Here is an 18,568-nt window from a genome sequence, read left to right as displayed (position 1 = left end):
AAGCTTTTTCAGATTGCCTTCTTTCACTTAAAAATAAGAATTAAAGTTTCCTCCACGTATTGTCATGTCTTGGTAGCTCATTTTTTAGTTGTTTTTTTTTTTTTTTAATTTTTTTTAACGTTTATTTATTTTTGAGACAGAGAGAGACAGAGCATGAACGGGGGAGGGTCAGAGAGAGAGGGAGACACAGAATGTGAAACAGGCTCCAGGCTCTGAGCAGTCAGCACAGAGCCCGACGCGGGGCTCGAACTCACGGAGTGCGAGATCGTGACCTGAGCCGAAGTCGAACACTTAACCGACTGAGCCACCCAGGCGCCCCTCATTTTTGTGTTTTAAGATCATTTATTTTGCTTAATAATTCATTCCGTTGTCTGGATACACTACTGTTTATTCATTACCCATTGAAGGACATCTTGGTTGCTTTCAGGTTTTGCAGTTAGGAATAAAAGCTGCCATGAACCTCTTTGTGCAGGTTTGTGTGTAAGCATATGTTTTCTGGTTCTCTGGGTGAATATCAAAGAGTGTGATGGTGGATTGTTATGGTAAGAGTTTTAAGTTTTGGAACAAACTGCCCAAGTGGCTTTAACGGTTTGTGATCCTGCCAGCAGTGAATGAGAGTTGCTACATCTTTACCAACATTTGATGTTGAGTTTTGGATTTTAGTCATTCTAGTAGGTATGTAGTGGTATCTCGTTGTTGTTTTAATTTGTGTTTCCATAAGATGTGGAACATCTTTTCATATGCTTATTTGCCATCTCTGAGTTGTCAAATTCTTTGGCCCATTGTTAAATTGGATTCTTTATATTCTTATTTTTGAGTTTTAAGAGTTCTTTCTGTATTTTGGATATAGGTTCTTTATCAGATGGGTCTTCGGCAAATGTTTTCTCCCATTCTGGCTTCTTGTTTGATTCCCTAGACTCACTTTCACAGAAACTTATCATTTTAACGAAGTTTAGCTTATCATATTCTTTATTTCATGGATTATGCCTTTGGTTGTGGTGTCTAAATAGTCCTCACCACAGCCAAGGTCATCACATTTTCTCCTGTTTTATCTTCCAGGAGTTTTAGAGTTTTATGTATTACATTTTGGTCTGTGATTATTCTGAGTTAATTTTTGTGAAGAGTAGAAGGCCTGTATTGTGTCTAAGTTGTTTTTTTTACATGTGCATGTTCAGTTGTTCACTATTTGTTGATTACTTTTGGATTTTTAAATGTTAAACCAGCCTTGCATTACTAGAATAAACCCCACTTACTTGGTCATGATGCATTATCTTTTTCATGTATTGCCTGATTTGATTTGATAAGTTTTTGTTGATGATTTTTGTGTCTGTATTCATGAGTGACTTTGCTTTATAGTTTTGCTTTACTGTCTTTTGTCTGGTTTTGATATTAGCGTAATGTTGGCTTTGTAGGATGAGTTGAAAGGTATTTCCTCCTTTATTATCTGAAAGAGTTTGTATAGAAATGATAGAATTTTTTTAAATGTTTGATGGAATTCACTAGGAAGCCATATCTGCATAGAATCTCTTAAACAGGTACAGGTTATTTAGGTTTTTTATTTGTCTTTTATCAGTATAGAAATTTGTATTTCAGAGAACCAGCTCTTTATTCTATTGATATTCTCTATTGTTTTATTTTATATCTCATTGATTTCCAGTGTTAATTTTATCATTTGCTTCTTTCTTTGATTTTCCTGTCCTCTTCCTTTCTAACTTCTTAAGGTGGAATCTTAGATTGTTGATTTCAGATATTTTTTCTTATCTAATAGAAATATTTGAGGGTAAGTTTAGCTCACTGTTATAAGCACTGCTTACATATTTTATGCTTTTATTATTTAGATCAAATAATTTTCTGAATGTGGAATTCCAGATTTAAAAAATATTTTTTTCCTTCATCATTATTGCTTTATGGCTTTTATCTCTAATAGTCCTTCGTTTCCTTGTATATAATATATCCTTTTCTGTGATTGTTTTTAAGAACTTTCCTTTTAAAGGTTCATTAGTGAGATTTTGTAATGATTTTCTTAGATCTGTGGATTTATAGTCTTCATCTGTTTACAAAAATTAGGTTATTCAGAGGTTTTTCATGAGTGACTAAGGTTTTCTTTCATTCTTTTTTCTTTGTATGCTTCAGCTGGGAGTTTTTATTGCTATATCTTCAAGGCCTTCAGTCTTTTCTTTTGTAGTATGTAATTTACTGTTAAGCTTATCTAGTAAATTTTTATTTCATATTATGTGTTTTTTAAAGCTCTTCATATTTTTTCTTTAAAGTCACATATTTGATAATAATTGTTTTAAGGATCTCATATGCTAATTATATCAACTTTGTCATTTCTGGATCTGTTTCTACTTACTAATGTTTCTCCTTTGTAGCATTCAGATTGAGGAAGCTTCTTTATATTGTAACCCTAGACTTAGGAAATGGATTTTGCTCGTTTCTTTTTCCTACTAATTAGTTTTCCTGTCTATATCCATTTATCACACTTTTGAAAAGTGAAAGAAAATACATGATTTATTTAACAGAGTAAATCTAATGTGAGCAATAAAACAATTAAAATGGACTGTTCTCTGAAATAGGATGCAATTATTACTATTTTCTTTTTTGCTGTAATTTTCCTGGTGATGATATTTGCTATATTTCTTATTTTTATTTACTAAACAAAACCATTTTGGAATTCCAGCAACATATGCTAATAGTGCCAGGATAATTCTAGGATCTCATCTTTTGCAAACAAATGACAGCCTCTCATGAACTGGTTTGGAGGCTCATGGGCAGCTTGTTACCTCAGAAGTTTCTAGTTGAAGAAGGGCTGCAGTTAGGGGCACCTGGGTGGCTCAGTCAGTTAAGCATCTGACTTCAGCTCAGGTTATGATCTCGCAGTCTGTGAGTTTGAGCTCCATATTCGAGCTGTGTTGATAGCTCCGAGCCTGGAGCCTGCTTCAGATTCTGTGTCTCCCTCTCGCTTTCTGCCCCTCCTCCACTCATGTTCTCTCTCTCTCTCAAAAATAAATAAACATTTAAAAAAATTTTTAAATGAAAATAAATTAAGGGACTGCAGTTTAAGCGGTTGTATGGGCTTTTTGGTATAATAAAATATTTGAGTAATTCACACTCTTCTGAATATGTATAATATACACTAGGAGTTTTTAGGAACTTTAATTTAGGAACTTAATTAAGTTCCTTAGCATTCTGAATGTTTTCAAGATGTTTCTTATGAAAAATTTTTGTCCAGATTGATAGGTTGTATGATTGGAAAAAGAGCCCTGACTCTGATGTGGCTGCTACTTTAAAGAAGCAGAAAAAGAATACAAAAGATGAATTTGAGGAGCGAGCAAAGGCTATTATTGTAGAATTTGCACAGCAGGTAAGAAAACTTTCCCTTCTTAGTGAAGAGCCTATATTATAGAATATTTTTCCTTTTGTTATATTGTCCTTATAATAAAGCTAGCATTTTCACTAATACTGGTTCTGTTCCCCTATCACTGGCAAGTAATGATCTCCATTCTTTTCCCTTATCCCTTTTTAAGTTAGAAAGCTGATATTTCAAAGATCTGTCTTTATAAAGTCTGAATGTTTAAATTTTAAAAATAAAGTTGACGGGGAAAGCCACTACTTTTCTGTGATACAACTAATACCTACAGGTTATACATGATCTGGAGTGTTTTTGAGGAGTTTCAGAAAGATGAGTAATTTGCTTATCTATTAGCTAGTCAGTCATGCTGTTCTGGATACTTCCTTCCAGTTTGGCCTTTTGGAATGATTTTGCTTTTCCTGTCTCTAGGGTTTGAATGCAGCTTTGTTTTATGAGAACAAGGATCCCCGTACTTTTGTGTCCTTGGTACCTACCTCTGCACATACTGGTGATGGCATGGGAAGTTTGATCTACCTTCTTGTCGAGTTAACTCAGACCATGTTGAGCAAGAGACTTGCACATTGTGAGGAGCTAAGAGCACAGGTTATGGAGGTAATAATCAGCTTTTCAGTTTATTTTCCCTTTTGTTTTTAACATGGAGGTCTTGGATGGGGATGTTTCCTACTCTTAGATTCAGTCAATATAGTGCAGCATATATTTCACTCCCTTTGTGATTATGTCTCTTAGGTTAAGGCTCTCCCAGGAATGGGCACCACCATAGATGTGATACTGATCAATGGGCGTTTGAAGGAAGGAGATACAATTATCGTTCCTGGAGTAGAAGGGCCCATTGTAACTCAGATTCGAGGCCTCCTATTACCTCCTCCTATGAAGGAATTACGGGTGAAGGTAAGCCTGGGTGGCAAGTGTTGACACACGGGGATGTGTACATTGTGTATAAGTTCTGCTGAGGTCCCTTCTTGACTTCGAGAGTTGGTTGGCTTAATATGCTCTCGCTCCTTGTCTTATTTTGAATCCCGCATACAGGATCATCTGTCAGAGTGGAGATGTGTGCAAGTTTTTATTTACCACCTAAGCTTTCCATGAAAACTGAAGTGTATTATTTTGGTTCTACACTGCTAAGTAGTCTCTTACTAACATTTTTTATTATGAAATAAAACATTAATACACAAAATTCCATAAGCATAGAAGACAAGTTTAACCAATTTTTAGGAAGCAGACAGGTAAAGAATCAGAACATTGCTGATATCCCAGAAGCCTGTGTGCTTCTTACTGATGTTAGTCCCTCCCCTCTCCCCACCCCTCCCCCCCAGTCCCCCACGTTCCTAAAAGTTAACTGCTTCCATTTCCATGATAGTAATTAATATCCTTTTTAAACAATACCTGAGTGTGGGGTTCTCAAAAATCTGTATGGACTTTATATATGTGGAGTCCTTTTCCATTCCTTTGTATCTGGCTTCTTTTGGTCAAAAAATACTTTTAAGATTTATCCATGTTGTTGCCTATAGCTATTGTTGATTTTTGTTGTTGTGTAGTATTCTACTGAATGAATATATTATGGTTTATCTGTTCTGTTGTTGGAAAGTGTAGGCTATCTCCAGTTTTAAAACTTTTATTATTACCAGCAGTGTCATTCCTACGAATATTCTTGTATTATCTCTTGGTGTAGTTGTGCAAGTTTCTCCAGGGTGTATGCCTAGGAGTGAATTGCTGAGTCCTCACTTACACTTAGCTCCAGTTTTACTGGATAAGGCCATATTGTTGTCCACAGTAAGTCTAACAAGTTATACTTTCAACTGCAGTATATTAGAATTTTCATTATGTCACGTCTTGTCAGCTCTTTGATGCTGTCAGAGTTTAAAATTTTTTCCCGTCTGGTAGCTCATTGTTGTTTCATTTGGTACTTGCCTGATTGAAATATGGTTGGCTATTATTTTGTATGTTTATTAGCCATTTAAATTCACTACTTTGTGAAATGTCCCTGTGTTCCAGCATTGTCTGTCTTTATTACAGAGTCATGGGATTTGTCTATGTAGTCAGGATACTAGTCTGTTAGTGGCTTGTTTGTGTTGTACCATCTTCTACTCTGTGACTTGTCTTTTTACCTTTTCTGTGGAATCTTATGAAACAAATGTTTGTTTATTGCTTTTTATGTTTACTTTAAGAAAAATTTCCCTATCCCGGTGTCATGAAAATACTGTCTCTCACATTTCTTCTATTAACCACTTTCAAATAAATGTGGTAACAAATATTTTGATCTTTGTAGAACCAGTATGAAAAGCATAAAGAAGTAGAAGCAGCTCAGGGGGTAAAGATTCTTGGAAAAGACCTGGAGAAGACATTGGCTGGCTTACCCCTCCTGGTGGCTTATAAAGAAGATGAAATCCCGGTTCTTAAAGTAAATTACTTTTTTAAACCTCCAAAGCTATTTGAGTTCTGCTGGTGTGTCAGTAGGGCACATGCTGGTAATGATGAATGAAGTGGGCACCTTTGTCTTTGTGAAGCCTTACCTGGTGGCTCATAGCAAACAGTTGATGCTTTTAGATTACTTCAGTTTACACAGCCCTGTGAATGAACATTAATATTGTATAGACTAGAATTTTAAGGTACACATTTTACTTAAATAAAAAATGAAACAAAAGCTAGAAGCTATTCATGTTTTTTAAGATCAGAATATGCAGGGGTGCCTGGGTGGCTCAGTCAGTTGAGCATCCAGCTCTGGATTCTGGCTCAAGTCATGATCTTGCAGTTCATGAGTTTGAGCCCTGCGTTGGGCTCCACGCTGACAGTACAGAGCCTGCTTGGCACTTTCTCTCTCTGCCCCTCCCACACGCTCTCTCAAAAATAAACAAACTTTAGATACCAGAATATGCAGACAGAACTCAAGATAATCTTGAAGTCATTTTAAAATTTGCCTATCTGTAGGAGCAGATGTCCACCGGAGTCTAGCATAGTTACACAGAGTCAAACTTTGAGTTTATGTACTCGCTTGCCAGAGAGAAGATGGCACTGTTCCGAGCACACGGCTCATCTACTACGCTGAGACCACTGTTATTCTTCAGGCAGCACCAGGTCACCACCATCAAGGAAGTGGCCACCTTAGAGCCAGTAAGAACAGGGCACGCATTCCTCTTTGGCCAGTACCAACTATGGCATGAACATAGCTGTTGTAGTTATTTCTGGGGAGAATGTCTTCATCCCTAAAGGAGCAGTGACTGAGGAAAAGGGTGCTGAGGTTAGGGTATTTCGGTTAAGGCTTAAGGCAGTCAAGCAGACCCTTTGGTCTAGCACAACACATTACATTTATGTAATGCTTTTTAACTTTGAAAAGATTCTCATTTCATTCAGCTCACCCATCTACCTTATTTGCCAAGTACAGCAGAGGTTAAATAGATTTCAACTTTAGTAATCTAAAGACAGATGTATGGGACACATTTCAGATATGGGCCCTGAATCTCCTTCTCCATTCCAGTACAGGTTCTGCTATGCCTTACTTTTTCTTAGGCTTGCTTTCATGTTTTCAGGTAAATACTTAATTAAAAAGAGAAACACAGCCTTACTGTAAGCTGCTGATGATAGAGATATATTTACAACCTTGTCAAATCTAATTTCTTTTCAAGGATGAGTTGATCCATGAGTTGAAGCAGACGCTAAATGCTATCAAGTTGGAAGAAAAAGGAGTCTATGTCCAGGCCTCTACACTGGGATCTTTGGAAGCTCTACTTGAATTTCTGAAAACATCAGAAGTGCCCGTAAGTAATCCTACCTGACTCCATGGGAGTCCATGGTAGTCATGGTTTGTAGTGCTGTTTCCTTTACCTGACACAGGCCATTAAGCTCAGAAACTCCCTTTCTACAGTATGCAGGAATTAACATTGGCCCAGTCCATAAAAAAGATGTCATGAAGGCCTCAGTGATGTTGGAACATGATCCTCAGTAAGTAATTTCTCTCCTGCTGTGAAGGCTTTACTATTACCTATTTTCTTCAACCTGTCCTACCTGACATTTTCTATGTTTAATTGAATGATCTTTATTGTGTTTGAACCTTTCAGGTACGCAGTGATTTTGGCCTTTGATGTGAGAATTGAACGGGATGCACAAGAAATGGCTGATAGTTTAGGAGTTAGAATTTTTAGTGCAGAAATTATTTATCATTTATTTGATGCCTTTACGAAATATAGACAAGACTACAAGAAACAGAAACAAGAAGAATTTAAGTAAGTTCGTGATTTTACTTATTTTGGGTCTTCGAATTGCCAAATACAGGTTTCTCCCACTATCCAAAAGTAGAGCATTCCTGTGAAACTTTCTGTAAGCCGAATTGGCATATAGTGAAGAAGTAATTACTGTTAATTTATATGGAAAATTTTTTGGGCACTCCCTTCTGATACCTTAGGACACATCTTGATAACAGATAAAATCGAAATGAAGCCCAGATGCTCATAGACCTTGCTCACAGCCCTGGCAGCATGATACTGAGATGTTGAGTGTGGTTCTTGGGAAGAAGTTTGGTGGGGCCACTCTGGGGTGCCCACCGCCTCTTTAACGGTTCACTGCAAAACAAATGCTAAACATTTTTCCTTTTCGCCTTTTTTCATAAAAGCACAAATCCTCCTCTTTTGGTTAGGGAAAGCAGGTACTAACATAGGTCTTTATAAAAGCAAAGTGGTGTCATGTGACCTTTCAAAATGTAGGGGATACCTGTATCGGAAAGGTGTGTGGACAGTGGAAGCATGGCATTTGCTCATCTGGAAGAGGCAGCAACCTGAAATGATGTGTTATAAACCATAAATGCCCATCTGAGGCATTCTAGCAGTGTTAACAAATCCTCTGTGTAGCCTTTTATTTTTTAATTTTTAAATTGGCAGGTCTGGGTCTCATTAATGATTAGCATTATTGATTAGCATTATTGATTGCTAAAATTATCTCGTTGGAGTTCCTTATCTGGGATTACATGGGAAGGAAGGAACAAAATTAGAACGTGGGAGGTGAGGAAATGAAATAAGGTGAGGTGTTCCATGGGAAGAGAGCTTGTTCCTCCAGCAGACCTCACAGCTTGCCTGGTATAGGTGGCATTGCTGCAGGTGATTGAGGAGGCAGCAGTAACCTTGACCAGGTTCCCTCCTCTTGCACCTCAGGGGAGACAGCCATGAACTCACGAGAAGTAGGGTGAAGTGCTGAAAAGCAGAACAGAGCAGGGAAGGCCTAAATCAGGAGGAAGAGCAGTGTGACAAGCAGTGTGGTTGGGGACAGCTTCCCTCCATAGGGTCTCTTGTTCAAGCAGAGATCTGAAGGGAATGACTTGAGCCTCCCAGACCAGGGAGTTGTCCAGGCAGAAGGACAGCACTGGGAGGCAGCCACATCGAATCTGGCAGAGAACAGTAGGAGATGAGGTGAGATAAGTTGTGGGACTCAGTAGGCCCCTTGGAGGATTTTAGGGAGGCAGCAAGGAGTTTTATCAGGCTCCCAGTATTCCAGGCAAGACCTGAGAATGGCTCAATTTGGGGTACATATTTAAAGTGTACTGCCAGGTGAGTATTGGGATTTAGACTGGGATATGCTCCCTTGAAATCATGAAACCACAAGTGAAAAGACTTTGGTTAAGAAAACTACTAGACACTGTGAAAGACTTGAAGCTCATGCTCAGTAAGTGGCCTTTGGGTCACCTGGTTTGGGAACATGGTAGAGAGAAGGTGACTGGTTTGATGCCTGTGTGCCCGACTGTGGGTCCTATTGAGGTTCTCAGCTCCATCTAAATTTTGGGGCAGAGACTTCGCGTGCTCCGGTGATGCAGCTTCTTCAAGACTTGGGAAGTGACAGCACAGAGGGAAGGAGGGGAAAGGGATGGCAAGGGGATGATGCACCCAGGACTGGAGACTGGACCATTGTGGACACCACCAAGGTCATTCTGCAGCGTCCTTCCTGCTTTTCTGGCACCACCTGGAAGTGCTTTTATCTGACAGGGGAAGCCTCATATTCATATTTTTAGGTTTAAGTGATTTTTGTCTGCTTCAAAATTTAGTGGTTTTTTTTTTCCTCCTCCTTTTAGGCACATAGCAGTATTTCCCTGCAAGATGAAAATCCTCCCCCAGTATATTTTTAATTCTCGAGACCCAATAGTGATGGGAGTGACTGTGGAAGCAGGTCAGGTGAAACAGGGGACACCCATGTGCGTCCCTAGCAAAAATGTAAGTTCTCGTTGTACTTTCAAATCCAGTATGGTCTCTTAAAAGCAGTAAAATGGGGAGGCCAGGAGTGGTGACAACAAGCAGAAGAGTTTGTCACCTTCTGTGATTTATCCCTTAACTACGAGTGTTCCTTAATCAGTATTAATTCTTAGCACCAGGTATCGGTGCTTCAGCAAAAGAAAGTTGAAAGGTACTTTAACTTACTGCCCTTTTGAAAACTTTTTGAAGTTTCAAGCCTAGGGGAAAATAAAGAACAGAGTAATGAACACCCACATTTCCCTTCCCCTAAATTAGCATCATACCTAAGAAAAATTAACTCAATAATGTCCTATAATTTATAGTCCTCATTTACATTTCACCAGTTGTCCTGAGGGCCTTTTTTCATCATTGAGAAAGTGCATGTGCATGCACGCATGAGGCAGGGAGAGAGAATCCCAAGCAGCCTCCTTCCATCAGCACAGAGCTCAACGCAGGGCTCAATCTCATGAACCATGAGATCATGGCCTGAGCCCAAATCAAGAGTCACACACTTGACTGAGCCGCCCAGGTGCTGTGTCCCAAGTGTCTTTAATAATGCCATCTGCTGACCTGGTCCAGGATTCCTTCAAGGTGCACTGCATTTGGTTATTATGGGTTTTAGTCTCAATAGGAACAGCCCCCCATCCTTTGGGGAGAGCCCTGTTCTTTTGCAGATCATTTCTCAACTTGGATCTGTCAGTTTCCTCCTCATTAGAGGGAAGTTACAATTAGAACAGATACTGCATGCAAAGATGCTCCCGTGTGCCTCGAGCCTCACCACACAGGCTTCCTTACTGTGGCAGCACCTTCCTTTACTGAGTAGGGTAAACCCTACCCTCAGCTGTTGGCTGAGGATAGCCATTAGAACCACGTCTTTCTGCCTTTGGATTATTAAGTAATCTCTGGGGGCACTTTGAGTACTTGTGAATATCCTGTTTCAACAACCTTTATTCCTGTAGATTTAATAATTGGTAATCCTTGCCTAAGTTTATAAAACTGTGATTCCCCAAGAACCCGTCTCTCCCCTGAGCTTTTCGTTAAGTATGTCATACACACTCGGTTAGCTTTTTTAAAAATCTGATGTTCTAATCCATTACCAATATTTTTGAGATTCCCCCCCCCCACCACCCACCCACCCATTTGTCCATTCTGGTCAGTGGGAGCCCATTCAAACTAGCTACTGCAGACTGCCCTGGACACATAACTCTTGGAGCATCTTCTTCCTTTCTGGTGCAGTGAGATGCTCTAGGCTCATCTAGTACTTTCCCTGCCCCAGACCTGGTTCCTTTAGTGGGAGATGGCACTTAGAAGTCATCTGAGCACTAGGACTTGTTGCTTCTAGGAGTTGTTGCTTTTATACCAGTTCAGTGGACTGAGGAAGGACATTTATTTGCAGTGATTATCTCCTCTGTGGCTTTGGTCACACATTCTCTCTCTCCTCTGTCCCTTCATAAGCAGGCAGCAGAGTGGTTTTCTCCTGTACTGTAACTGAGATCAGGTTGCTCACAGCTCTCATCCTCAGAATGAAATGCCAAGGCTCTAACCTCGGCCCACTTGGCCCCACAAGATGTATCCCTGGCTGCTGCTCTGACATAATCCCTTTGCTCACCATACCGACCACTCCAAACTCATTCCTGATTCAAGTTTTAGGCCTGCCAGTTCTTATTATGGCACTTGTCATGAGAAAGGGTAGAGCAGAGATAATAAACCACATTGAATTGATAGGGTACTTTTAAAGTTGTTTAAAGCATATGAATGATCTCCTTTTGTCCTTACAGTCATCTTGTGAAGGGCACAGGGGGTGTGGTGGGGTCATTCCTACTTTACCAGTGAAACACACTGTGATGAGGGATGAAGAAGGGTCACAGAGCCAAGGCTTTTAAACTAGCTCTTTTGCTCCAGTTTTTATTTTAGCTGTCCAGGTTGCAGTGCCTGTGACTGGCATGATTCCTCTGCTTATATTGCAGTTCTTATTTTACAGTTTGTTGACATTGGAATAGTAACGAGTATTGAAATAAACCATAAACAAGTGGATGTTGCAAAAAAAGGGCAAGAAGTCTGTGTCAAAATAGAACCTATCCCTGGTGAATCTCCCAAAATGTATGGAAGACATTTTGAAGCTACAGACATTCTTGTCAGTAAGGTAAGTGTCTTCATAGAAGTGGCCCATTTTAGAGAAATTGGGGGTCAACTCTTCTCTGGTTACCTTTGCACAGTAGCTCTTAGGGCTGGATGTTTGAACTTTTACAGTCCAGCAGGACTGGATTCTTCTTCAGGGCATGACCTATAACGCGGCCTTCTCTGTGTTGAGGAAGGGGCCTCCTAACAGAGTTAGAGTGCCTGCTAGGACTTGCAGAGATTTACTACTCTGAAAGGCAGACAGGTACGGCATTTGTTATTTTGGCCAAGGTTTCTTTTTAATGAGCAGTAGCTGGTGTCAGCCTTGGGCCACGTGTTTTTGGCATGTGGTGGTTGCACTGTTGTTGACCCTGTTTGTGCCTCGGGCTTGCAGATCAGCCGGCAGTCCATCGATGCCCTCAAAGACTGGTTCAGAGATGAGATGCAGAAGAGTGATTGGCAGCTTATTGTGGAGCTGAAGAAAGTATTTGAAATCATCTAATTTTTCCACATGGGGCAGGAATTGGAATAAATGAAATATTATGTCATAATACCACCAAGAAAAAACAAGACAAAAAAATGGAACGGATGTATCTGGACACTGATGAACTTAAGTATGGAAGGAAAAAAATAGGTGTATAAAATGTTTTCCATGAGAAACCAAGAAACTTACACTGGTTTGACAGTGGTCGATTACATGTCCCCACAGTTCCAACGTGCCTGTTCACCTGCCCACTCCTTTCCCAATCCTTCTCTACTGGCTGCTGTTTTAAAGTTTGCCCTAACCCAAATTTGGATTTTTATTACAGATCTAAAGCTCTTTCAATTTTATACTGATTAAATCAGTACTGCAGTATTTGATTAACCAGGCTTCTGCAGATTTTGTGATTCTTGGGACTCTTTTGATGTAAGAAATACTTTATTTATGCATATCCTTCCCACAGTGATTTTTTTTTTTTCCCCAGCATTCTTCTGCCATATGCCCTTAGGAATTTTTTAAAATAGAAATTTAGGCACTCTGCTATTTCTTTATCTGCTTTGTGTGAAACCATGGTGTAAAGCCTAGCTGGCTGCTATTTACTGCTTGTATAGTCCTGAGAGTCCACTGTAATCAGCACAATTCTGAACTACCAATAAAGGAAACAGACATCCCTTAGGCTTCCATGCTAGCGTAGCTTCTCTCCATGAGTGAGTCATCAGCCTCAGTGTACTACCTTGTGTACCAGCACACGCTAACATTAGGATCTTCTAGGACACACTAGAACCAAGATGGATATAAAAATTCTACCATGCATACATTTCCTGATGGGGCAATCAATTGGGAACTATTTGGGCTTAGTGCTTCTAAGTTGTTGCAGAAACTGACTTGTTCATATCAGTTACTGTATTTTAGCATGTGGGAAGTCCACATGAAGATCTATTCCTTCCCCCATTATAAGAAATCTGTTAGTGTGAAATTAATTCTTCTAACAGATCTCTAGTAACTATTGAGAGAGAGAGCACAGTGTTGAAGTCAATGTGGGGTGTGTTTTAAAGAAAATGTTCCCAAGTGTTCACTGGCGTAGATTTATGAACTATATTTTTGAAGTATTACAGCATAACTAACATAGCATAGAAAAATACTTTATATACATTTGAAAATCTGTACCATTCTTCAGTACTACTGAAGTTTCTCTAGGGACGGTAGAGGTGGAGACACCACCGCTAAGCCATCTGTGGGACATAATTTTCCCAAGAAAAATTTAATAATTATGTGTGTGTTCTAATTTAAAGTATGTAAATCCCTCCACTTGGAAGAAGTAAAGAAGGTTTTCATAACATGCTCCTGTGTTCATGCTTGGGGACAAAAGTGATAAAATTTAGAAGCTTTACCCGGAACAAGTAGAATCCCATTCTGGGACCTCTCGGGAATTTCAGAGCTTAGCATGGAGCCTCTAACAGTCCGGCTTGTAGGTTTCTCAGCCTTTAAACACAATAAACAGTTCAGGATTTGCTTCCTAAAGGATTCACAAAAAGGAGCCTGTACAAAATATACATACAGTTCTTTATTAAACAACTGTAAACACTTCACTGTAAAAATCCATAAAACTTTATAAACAAACATTTTGTAAATAGAATCTATGCTACAGTAAAAGAACACAATTATTTACATGCAATACTGACAAATTTGGCACTTATTGAAAAGAAATGTACAAAAACACTTGCTTAAAAAGAAATTTAAAATTATAAAAACTCAGAGCATTACTATCATGCACTTTGCAAATACCTCACAAGCACTTATGGCACAGCTAGTGGAGAGCACCAGGCTCCCTGGTAATATTTATGTAACTTTTAATGTGCTTCCATAAGTCTGTTGTAAAACCACCTGAACATTGTCAAGAATAAAGTCAAATGCCATATTCCAAACCGATTCCACCGACTGCTGCATCAACCTAAAGGTGGGTTAAGAAAAAACTTTAAGTAAAAAGACTCCTCCAAGAATCAGTTTAACATCTCCTTAGGGTCGTAAACATTTTTAGGTAAGAATCAATTTTGGCCCAAACCTCAGAACACTTCAAAGTACTTAGTATGGTTTGAAACTATATAAACCTCAAGGGGAAAAATCTTTGATCTTCTGGCAGTTGCTTGGGATTCAAAACAAAGGTTACCCCCTTTTCACTAACTCTTTAGTTAACTGCCCCCAAATGTCAAACTTGCTCTGTGCCTCACCTTAAAAGTAGCTGTGTGAGATGCCCCATTTTGTCCTTTAGATAAAAGTATTGAATAATTACCTTTTCATGTACTTTATTACTAGATCCAGTTTTTCCAAATCTTTTTCCTCTATTAGGTCAGTACAGTATTTCACAACTTGCAGAATGTCTTCCTCCATTGGATCTAGAGAGGAAAATCCTCAGTAAGGACCAGCCTGCTTGCATGAAGGAGAACTGCATCTCTACAACTACCCCCAACTTCTAGCCATCCAACCAGTGGTCTATAGTACAGAGAGTTTCAAAGGTTACAGGGTGGCTGGTTTTGGCTTACCAGATTCAGAAAAGAGTTGCATTTATATAGCTGAGTCTGGTTCAAGTTCCAAAATTTCAGAACCATTACCTCTCAGTCTGTGGCTGTCACACCAGCCAAGCCCACCTGAAATGGTAGTTATCCACTCTTTGAGCAAGGTCTTCACGTCACTGAATTCAACAGCTCCCGCTAGGTTGGGTGCTGGGGGTCTCACGTGGCCAGACAGCTCAGGCTGCAAACCAGAAGGGCCTGGCACACCTGAAGTGGAAGCAGAGAGTTCTCCCTGTTAAGAAAACAAATGACAAAAAGTGCTATATTTACTAACATCAAGTACATTAACATCTGATAAAAGGTCAAAGCTTAAAAAGTATTAAAAATATTACCAGAGGTTTCTCAGAAGCAAGACCTTCATGTTTCAGAAACCCATCGATTAACTTCTGGGGACTCCCACAAGCCCCTGGAAGAGTTTTCACAGGGCTATTAAGCAACTTGTTTTTCAAAGGGCTCTGAATTTTTTGGGGGGAACTGACGGGATTTTTTTTCTTGTTCCGTTTCTTTTCTTTCATTGCTGCTGGTTTTAGTTGATGTAACGGATTCTTTGGCACTAAAAAAGTATGAACGTGGTATCTTCAACAACATATGTCTGGATAGTACCATGCAATCTTTCTTTTAAATACAGACGCTGCATGTGCACGCACACACACACCAACACAGGCCTCTTACCAAGACAGTATTGGAGGCAGTAACTGGATGAAAGCGCAGGCTGTAGGACACCCACTATCTGTGCCCACTTTCTTTGGGGCACTAAAAATCTTATCTTTTGGGCATTGCTTATCTATAAAGGGGGGGGGAGCTGTAAAGATTAAATGAAAATTCAACAGTTCAGGCATTGTTGGAATACATGTTCAGAACCTTTCTTTCAGATTTTCTTATTTTTTAACATGTATTTATTATTGAGAGACAGAACAAGCATGAGCATTGGAGGGGCAGAGAGGGGAGGACACAGAATCTGAAGCAGGCTCCAGGCTCTGAGCTGTCAGCACAGAGCCCGATGCGGGGCTCGAACTCATAAACTGCAAGATCATGACCTGAGCCGAAGTCGGATGCTTAACTGACTGAGCCACCCAGGCACCCCTTTCATTCAGTTTTAAACCTATACTCTGATCTGTCAGTCTTGACATGTAGTCAAAAGACTTCTGGTGGTAACTCAAACATTTAAATTCATTCATTCATTCATTCATTCATTCATTTTATTCATTTGAGAGTGTGAGCAGTACAGGGAAAGAGACTCTTAATCTTAAGCAGGTTTCATGCTCAGCACAAAGCCTTACACACAGGGCTCAATCCCACAACCCTGACATTATAACCTGAGTTGAAATCAAGAGTCGGATGCTCAAAGGACTGAGCCATCCAGGTGCCCCCAGACTACTTTTAAAGTAAAGGTATGGAAGTCAGAAGTTACACAACTCCAGCTAGGTCTAGGACAACACTTACCTGCATCATATACTTCTTCTCCAATACAAAGAGCTCTTAACATGATTAGCAGCTTAGATGTTAGCCATTAATCTGCTACAATAATCATACCCTACCAATGACCTCATTTCCCTCATCTTCAGTTGTGTTACATGTCCCTTCCCACGCTTATGCTTACCAGATGCAGCAGCTGACTGCTGGTGAATGGCATTCTCTCCCTGCCTTTGTCTTTGATCATATGCTGCCTTCAGCTCCTTCTGAAGCTCAGCAGGAAGGGCAGCAAACACCTCAGGGTCCACCTAGTGGAAACGAGAAGGTTCAGAGTCAAACTTGAGTTGACTCTATTTTTTCACAAAACAGACTTTGTTTTCAAATCATACTTTTCTGATCTGTACGAATTCTTACTAGGGCCTCAATATTAAAGCTCATTAAATCCTCACAAGGTTTTAGGGTGAGAATAAGAAAATTCTGAGTAATAACTGACTTAAAAAAAAAACACCCACTGCAGAACCACGGGCAAGAAACACCACTAAGAAATGAGAAGTGGGGCACCAGAGTGAGTCAGTTGAGCCTCTGACTCTTGATTTCGGCTCACAGGTTGTGAGATCAGGCTCAGCGCTGACAGCATGGAGTCTGGTTGGGATTTGCCCCCTTCTCTGTGCTACTCCCTTGGTTGCACGAACTCACTCTCTCAAAAGAACTTTAAAAAAGATGCTTCCCCCTGCCCCCACCAAAAAAAAGAGAAGCAAACCCAAGAAAATAGGTTTACGTGTAGTACTTTTTTTTAAAAAACACCAAACTTAGATTGTGCTATTGTCTCTAGTCTATGATTATACATCTCCACCTAGCTATTTATTTTTTAATGTTTATTTTTGATAGAGTGTGAGTGGAGGAGGGGCAGAGAGAGAGGATAACAGAGGATCTGAAGCGGGGTCTGGAGCTGACGACAGAGAGCCCAACACAGGGCTTAAACTCACGAACTGTGAGATCATGACCTGAGCTGAAGTTGGACCCTCAACTGACAGAACCACCCAGGTGCCCCACCTCCACCTAGTTATTTAAAATGTGGCCCAGTGGTCTTCCCTGGCCAAGAAAATAAGAACTGAATGTGTTTCTTACTTCTGGGTGGAAATTTTAAGCACCTACATACCATGTCCTCCTTCTCTGGGAGTCCATGTCCTTTAGATGATATAGAAATGAGCCAGTGCCTTGGGCCCCAATGGATATGGGGCCCAAGAGCTACCATGAGTTTATGGTCCAAAGGAAAAGAAATGAGATCTGCCCGGAGCATATGTAGGGTGAAAGGTCCCTAATTTAACTCACCTGTGAAAATGCTGGCAGGGCTATGACATTGATTCCTGCATCACTGTTAGATTCTTGAGGTTCTGGTATTTGTAACAAAACTGTCCCAACTGGTTGTGGCAAAATTCCTGTATTACAGCCATTTACTGGCTCTTTCTTTTTGTCGCCATGCAGCTCTCCTTGCTGAACAGCACAAACTTGCTCTACTTGTTCCCGGAGATCAGGTGGAAGTGCTTCTAAAACAGACTGATCAAGCTATAAAATACCACATGAGTCTGAAGTTAAAGCGTGTTCAGAGAGGAAGTGGTAGGAGTGTTAATGTAGCACTTTAATTTCAATTTGAACATCTCAGACAACATGAGGCGCAGAGAAGCAGGATAGGAAAGGTAACCCCTCAAAGCAGCACATTTTTGGAATGTCTTTGGCTTTTTGCCATTGGGGCCTCAGTAGTAATGTGGAGTCTGGAGAGACCAGCATACAACTACGGGCAGTACCACTGGATGAGGCAAGTCCAAATATACTCATTGTATCTGTACTACAACAGGGGCAGACAGAGACTTTGTCAAACTTGGATCTCAGACCCCTCCCAAGGGCAGGGACAATGCCTATGGGGTACGTCACATTTTTGGAATGAATGGGACAATGGAGTCCTGGGTCAGAAGTTTACCTTTCAGACAGGAGACTATCTGCCCCCAAATACAAAAACTTCTAGTTCTGACAACAGCAAGTTAGAAAAAAGGGATTGTAGAAACTAACTTTTCTTTGGCCTACATACCAGAATCCTCTGCCCATCGGTGCACTTCCATTTAGAGATGGAATCCTATAAATTGGGTAGGCCAATCTTCTACTTTGCCAGGATCAACTATTTTTGGATAACTCAACAGCAACCGGGACCCAATGCCAGCTGATTAAAGCTGTCCCTTTCCCAGCCTCACAGCTGGCATGTCTGTTTCCTTCAGCCTCCTACTATTCAGTGAAGCATAGAAATGGACTTTCCCAATATATATTGAAGTGCTATCTTAGCCTTACAAGGAGCAAAAATTCCAAAAGTATTCCACGTTTACAGCCCATACCAATGGAATTACTCGCTTACGTT

General features: G+C 40.1%; 2 protein-coding genes across 11 annotated transcripts in view; one reads left to right on the top strand and one right to left on the bottom strand.

Moving 5' to 3' along the window:
• Nucleotides 1-13,519, top strand: part of EIF5B (eukaryotic translation initiation factor 5B) — a 93,966-nt gene extending 80,447 nt beyond the window's left edge. For all 3 annotated transcript variants that reach the window (XM_047851172.1, XM_047851171.1, XM_047851173.1), the window contains 10 exons: nt 3,233-3,364; nt 3,782-3,964; nt 4,100-4,261; nt 5,640-5,771; nt 6,994-7,125; nt 7,233-7,309; nt 7,426-7,590; nt 9,423-9,561; nt 11,561-11,722; nt 12,092-13,519. In XM_047851172.1, coding sequence (XP_047707128.1) covers nt 3,233-3,364; nt 3,782-3,964; nt 4,100-4,261; nt 5,640-5,771; nt 6,994-7,125; nt 7,233-7,309; nt 7,426-7,590; nt 9,423-9,561; nt 11,561-11,722; nt 12,092-12,199 — 1,392 coding nt within the window. In that variant the 3' untranslated portion in view covers nt 12,200-13,519. The remainder of the gene's footprint in view (nt 1-3,232; nt 3,365-3,781; nt 3,965-4,099; nt 4,262-5,639; nt 5,772-6,993; nt 7,126-7,232; nt 7,310-7,425; nt 7,591-9,422; nt 9,562-11,560; nt 11,723-12,091) is intronic.
• Nucleotides 13,520-13,722: 203 nt separating this feature from the next.
• Nucleotides 13,723-18,568, bottom strand: part of REV1 (REV1 DNA directed polymerase) — a 91,999-nt gene continuing 87,153 nt past the window's right edge. For 7 of the 8 annotated variants that reach the window (XM_047851174.1, XM_047851176.1, XM_047851175.1 and 4 more), the window contains 6 exons: nt 17,494-17,727; nt 16,349-16,469; nt 15,081-15,301; nt 14,824-14,980; nt 14,469-14,571; nt 13,723-14,129 (listed from right to left, as the gene is read on the bottom strand). In XM_047851174.1, coding sequence (XP_047707130.1) covers nt 14,018-14,129; nt 14,469-14,571; nt 14,824-14,980; nt 15,081-15,301; nt 16,349-16,469; nt 17,494-17,727 — 948 coding nt within the window. In that variant the 3' untranslated portion in view covers nt 13,723-14,017. Of the gene's footprint in view, nt 14,130-14,468; nt 14,572-14,823; nt 14,981-15,080; nt 15,302-16,348; nt 16,470-17,493; nt 17,728-18,568 lie in introns of those variants that run through there. The other variant, XR_007150653.1, reaches the window with a different exon arrangement.

Source organism: Prionailurus viverrinus, chromosome A3 (genome assembly GCF_022837055.1).
Source record: "Prionailurus viverrinus isolate Anna chromosome A3, UM_Priviv_1.0, whole genome shotgun sequence".
NCBI classification, from domain to species: Eukaryota; Metazoa; Chordata; class Mammalia; order Carnivora; family Felidae; genus Prionailurus; species Prionailurus viverrinus.
Note: the sequence above shows the minus strand (reverse complement) of the source record. Positions and strands in the feature narration are given on the sequence as shown.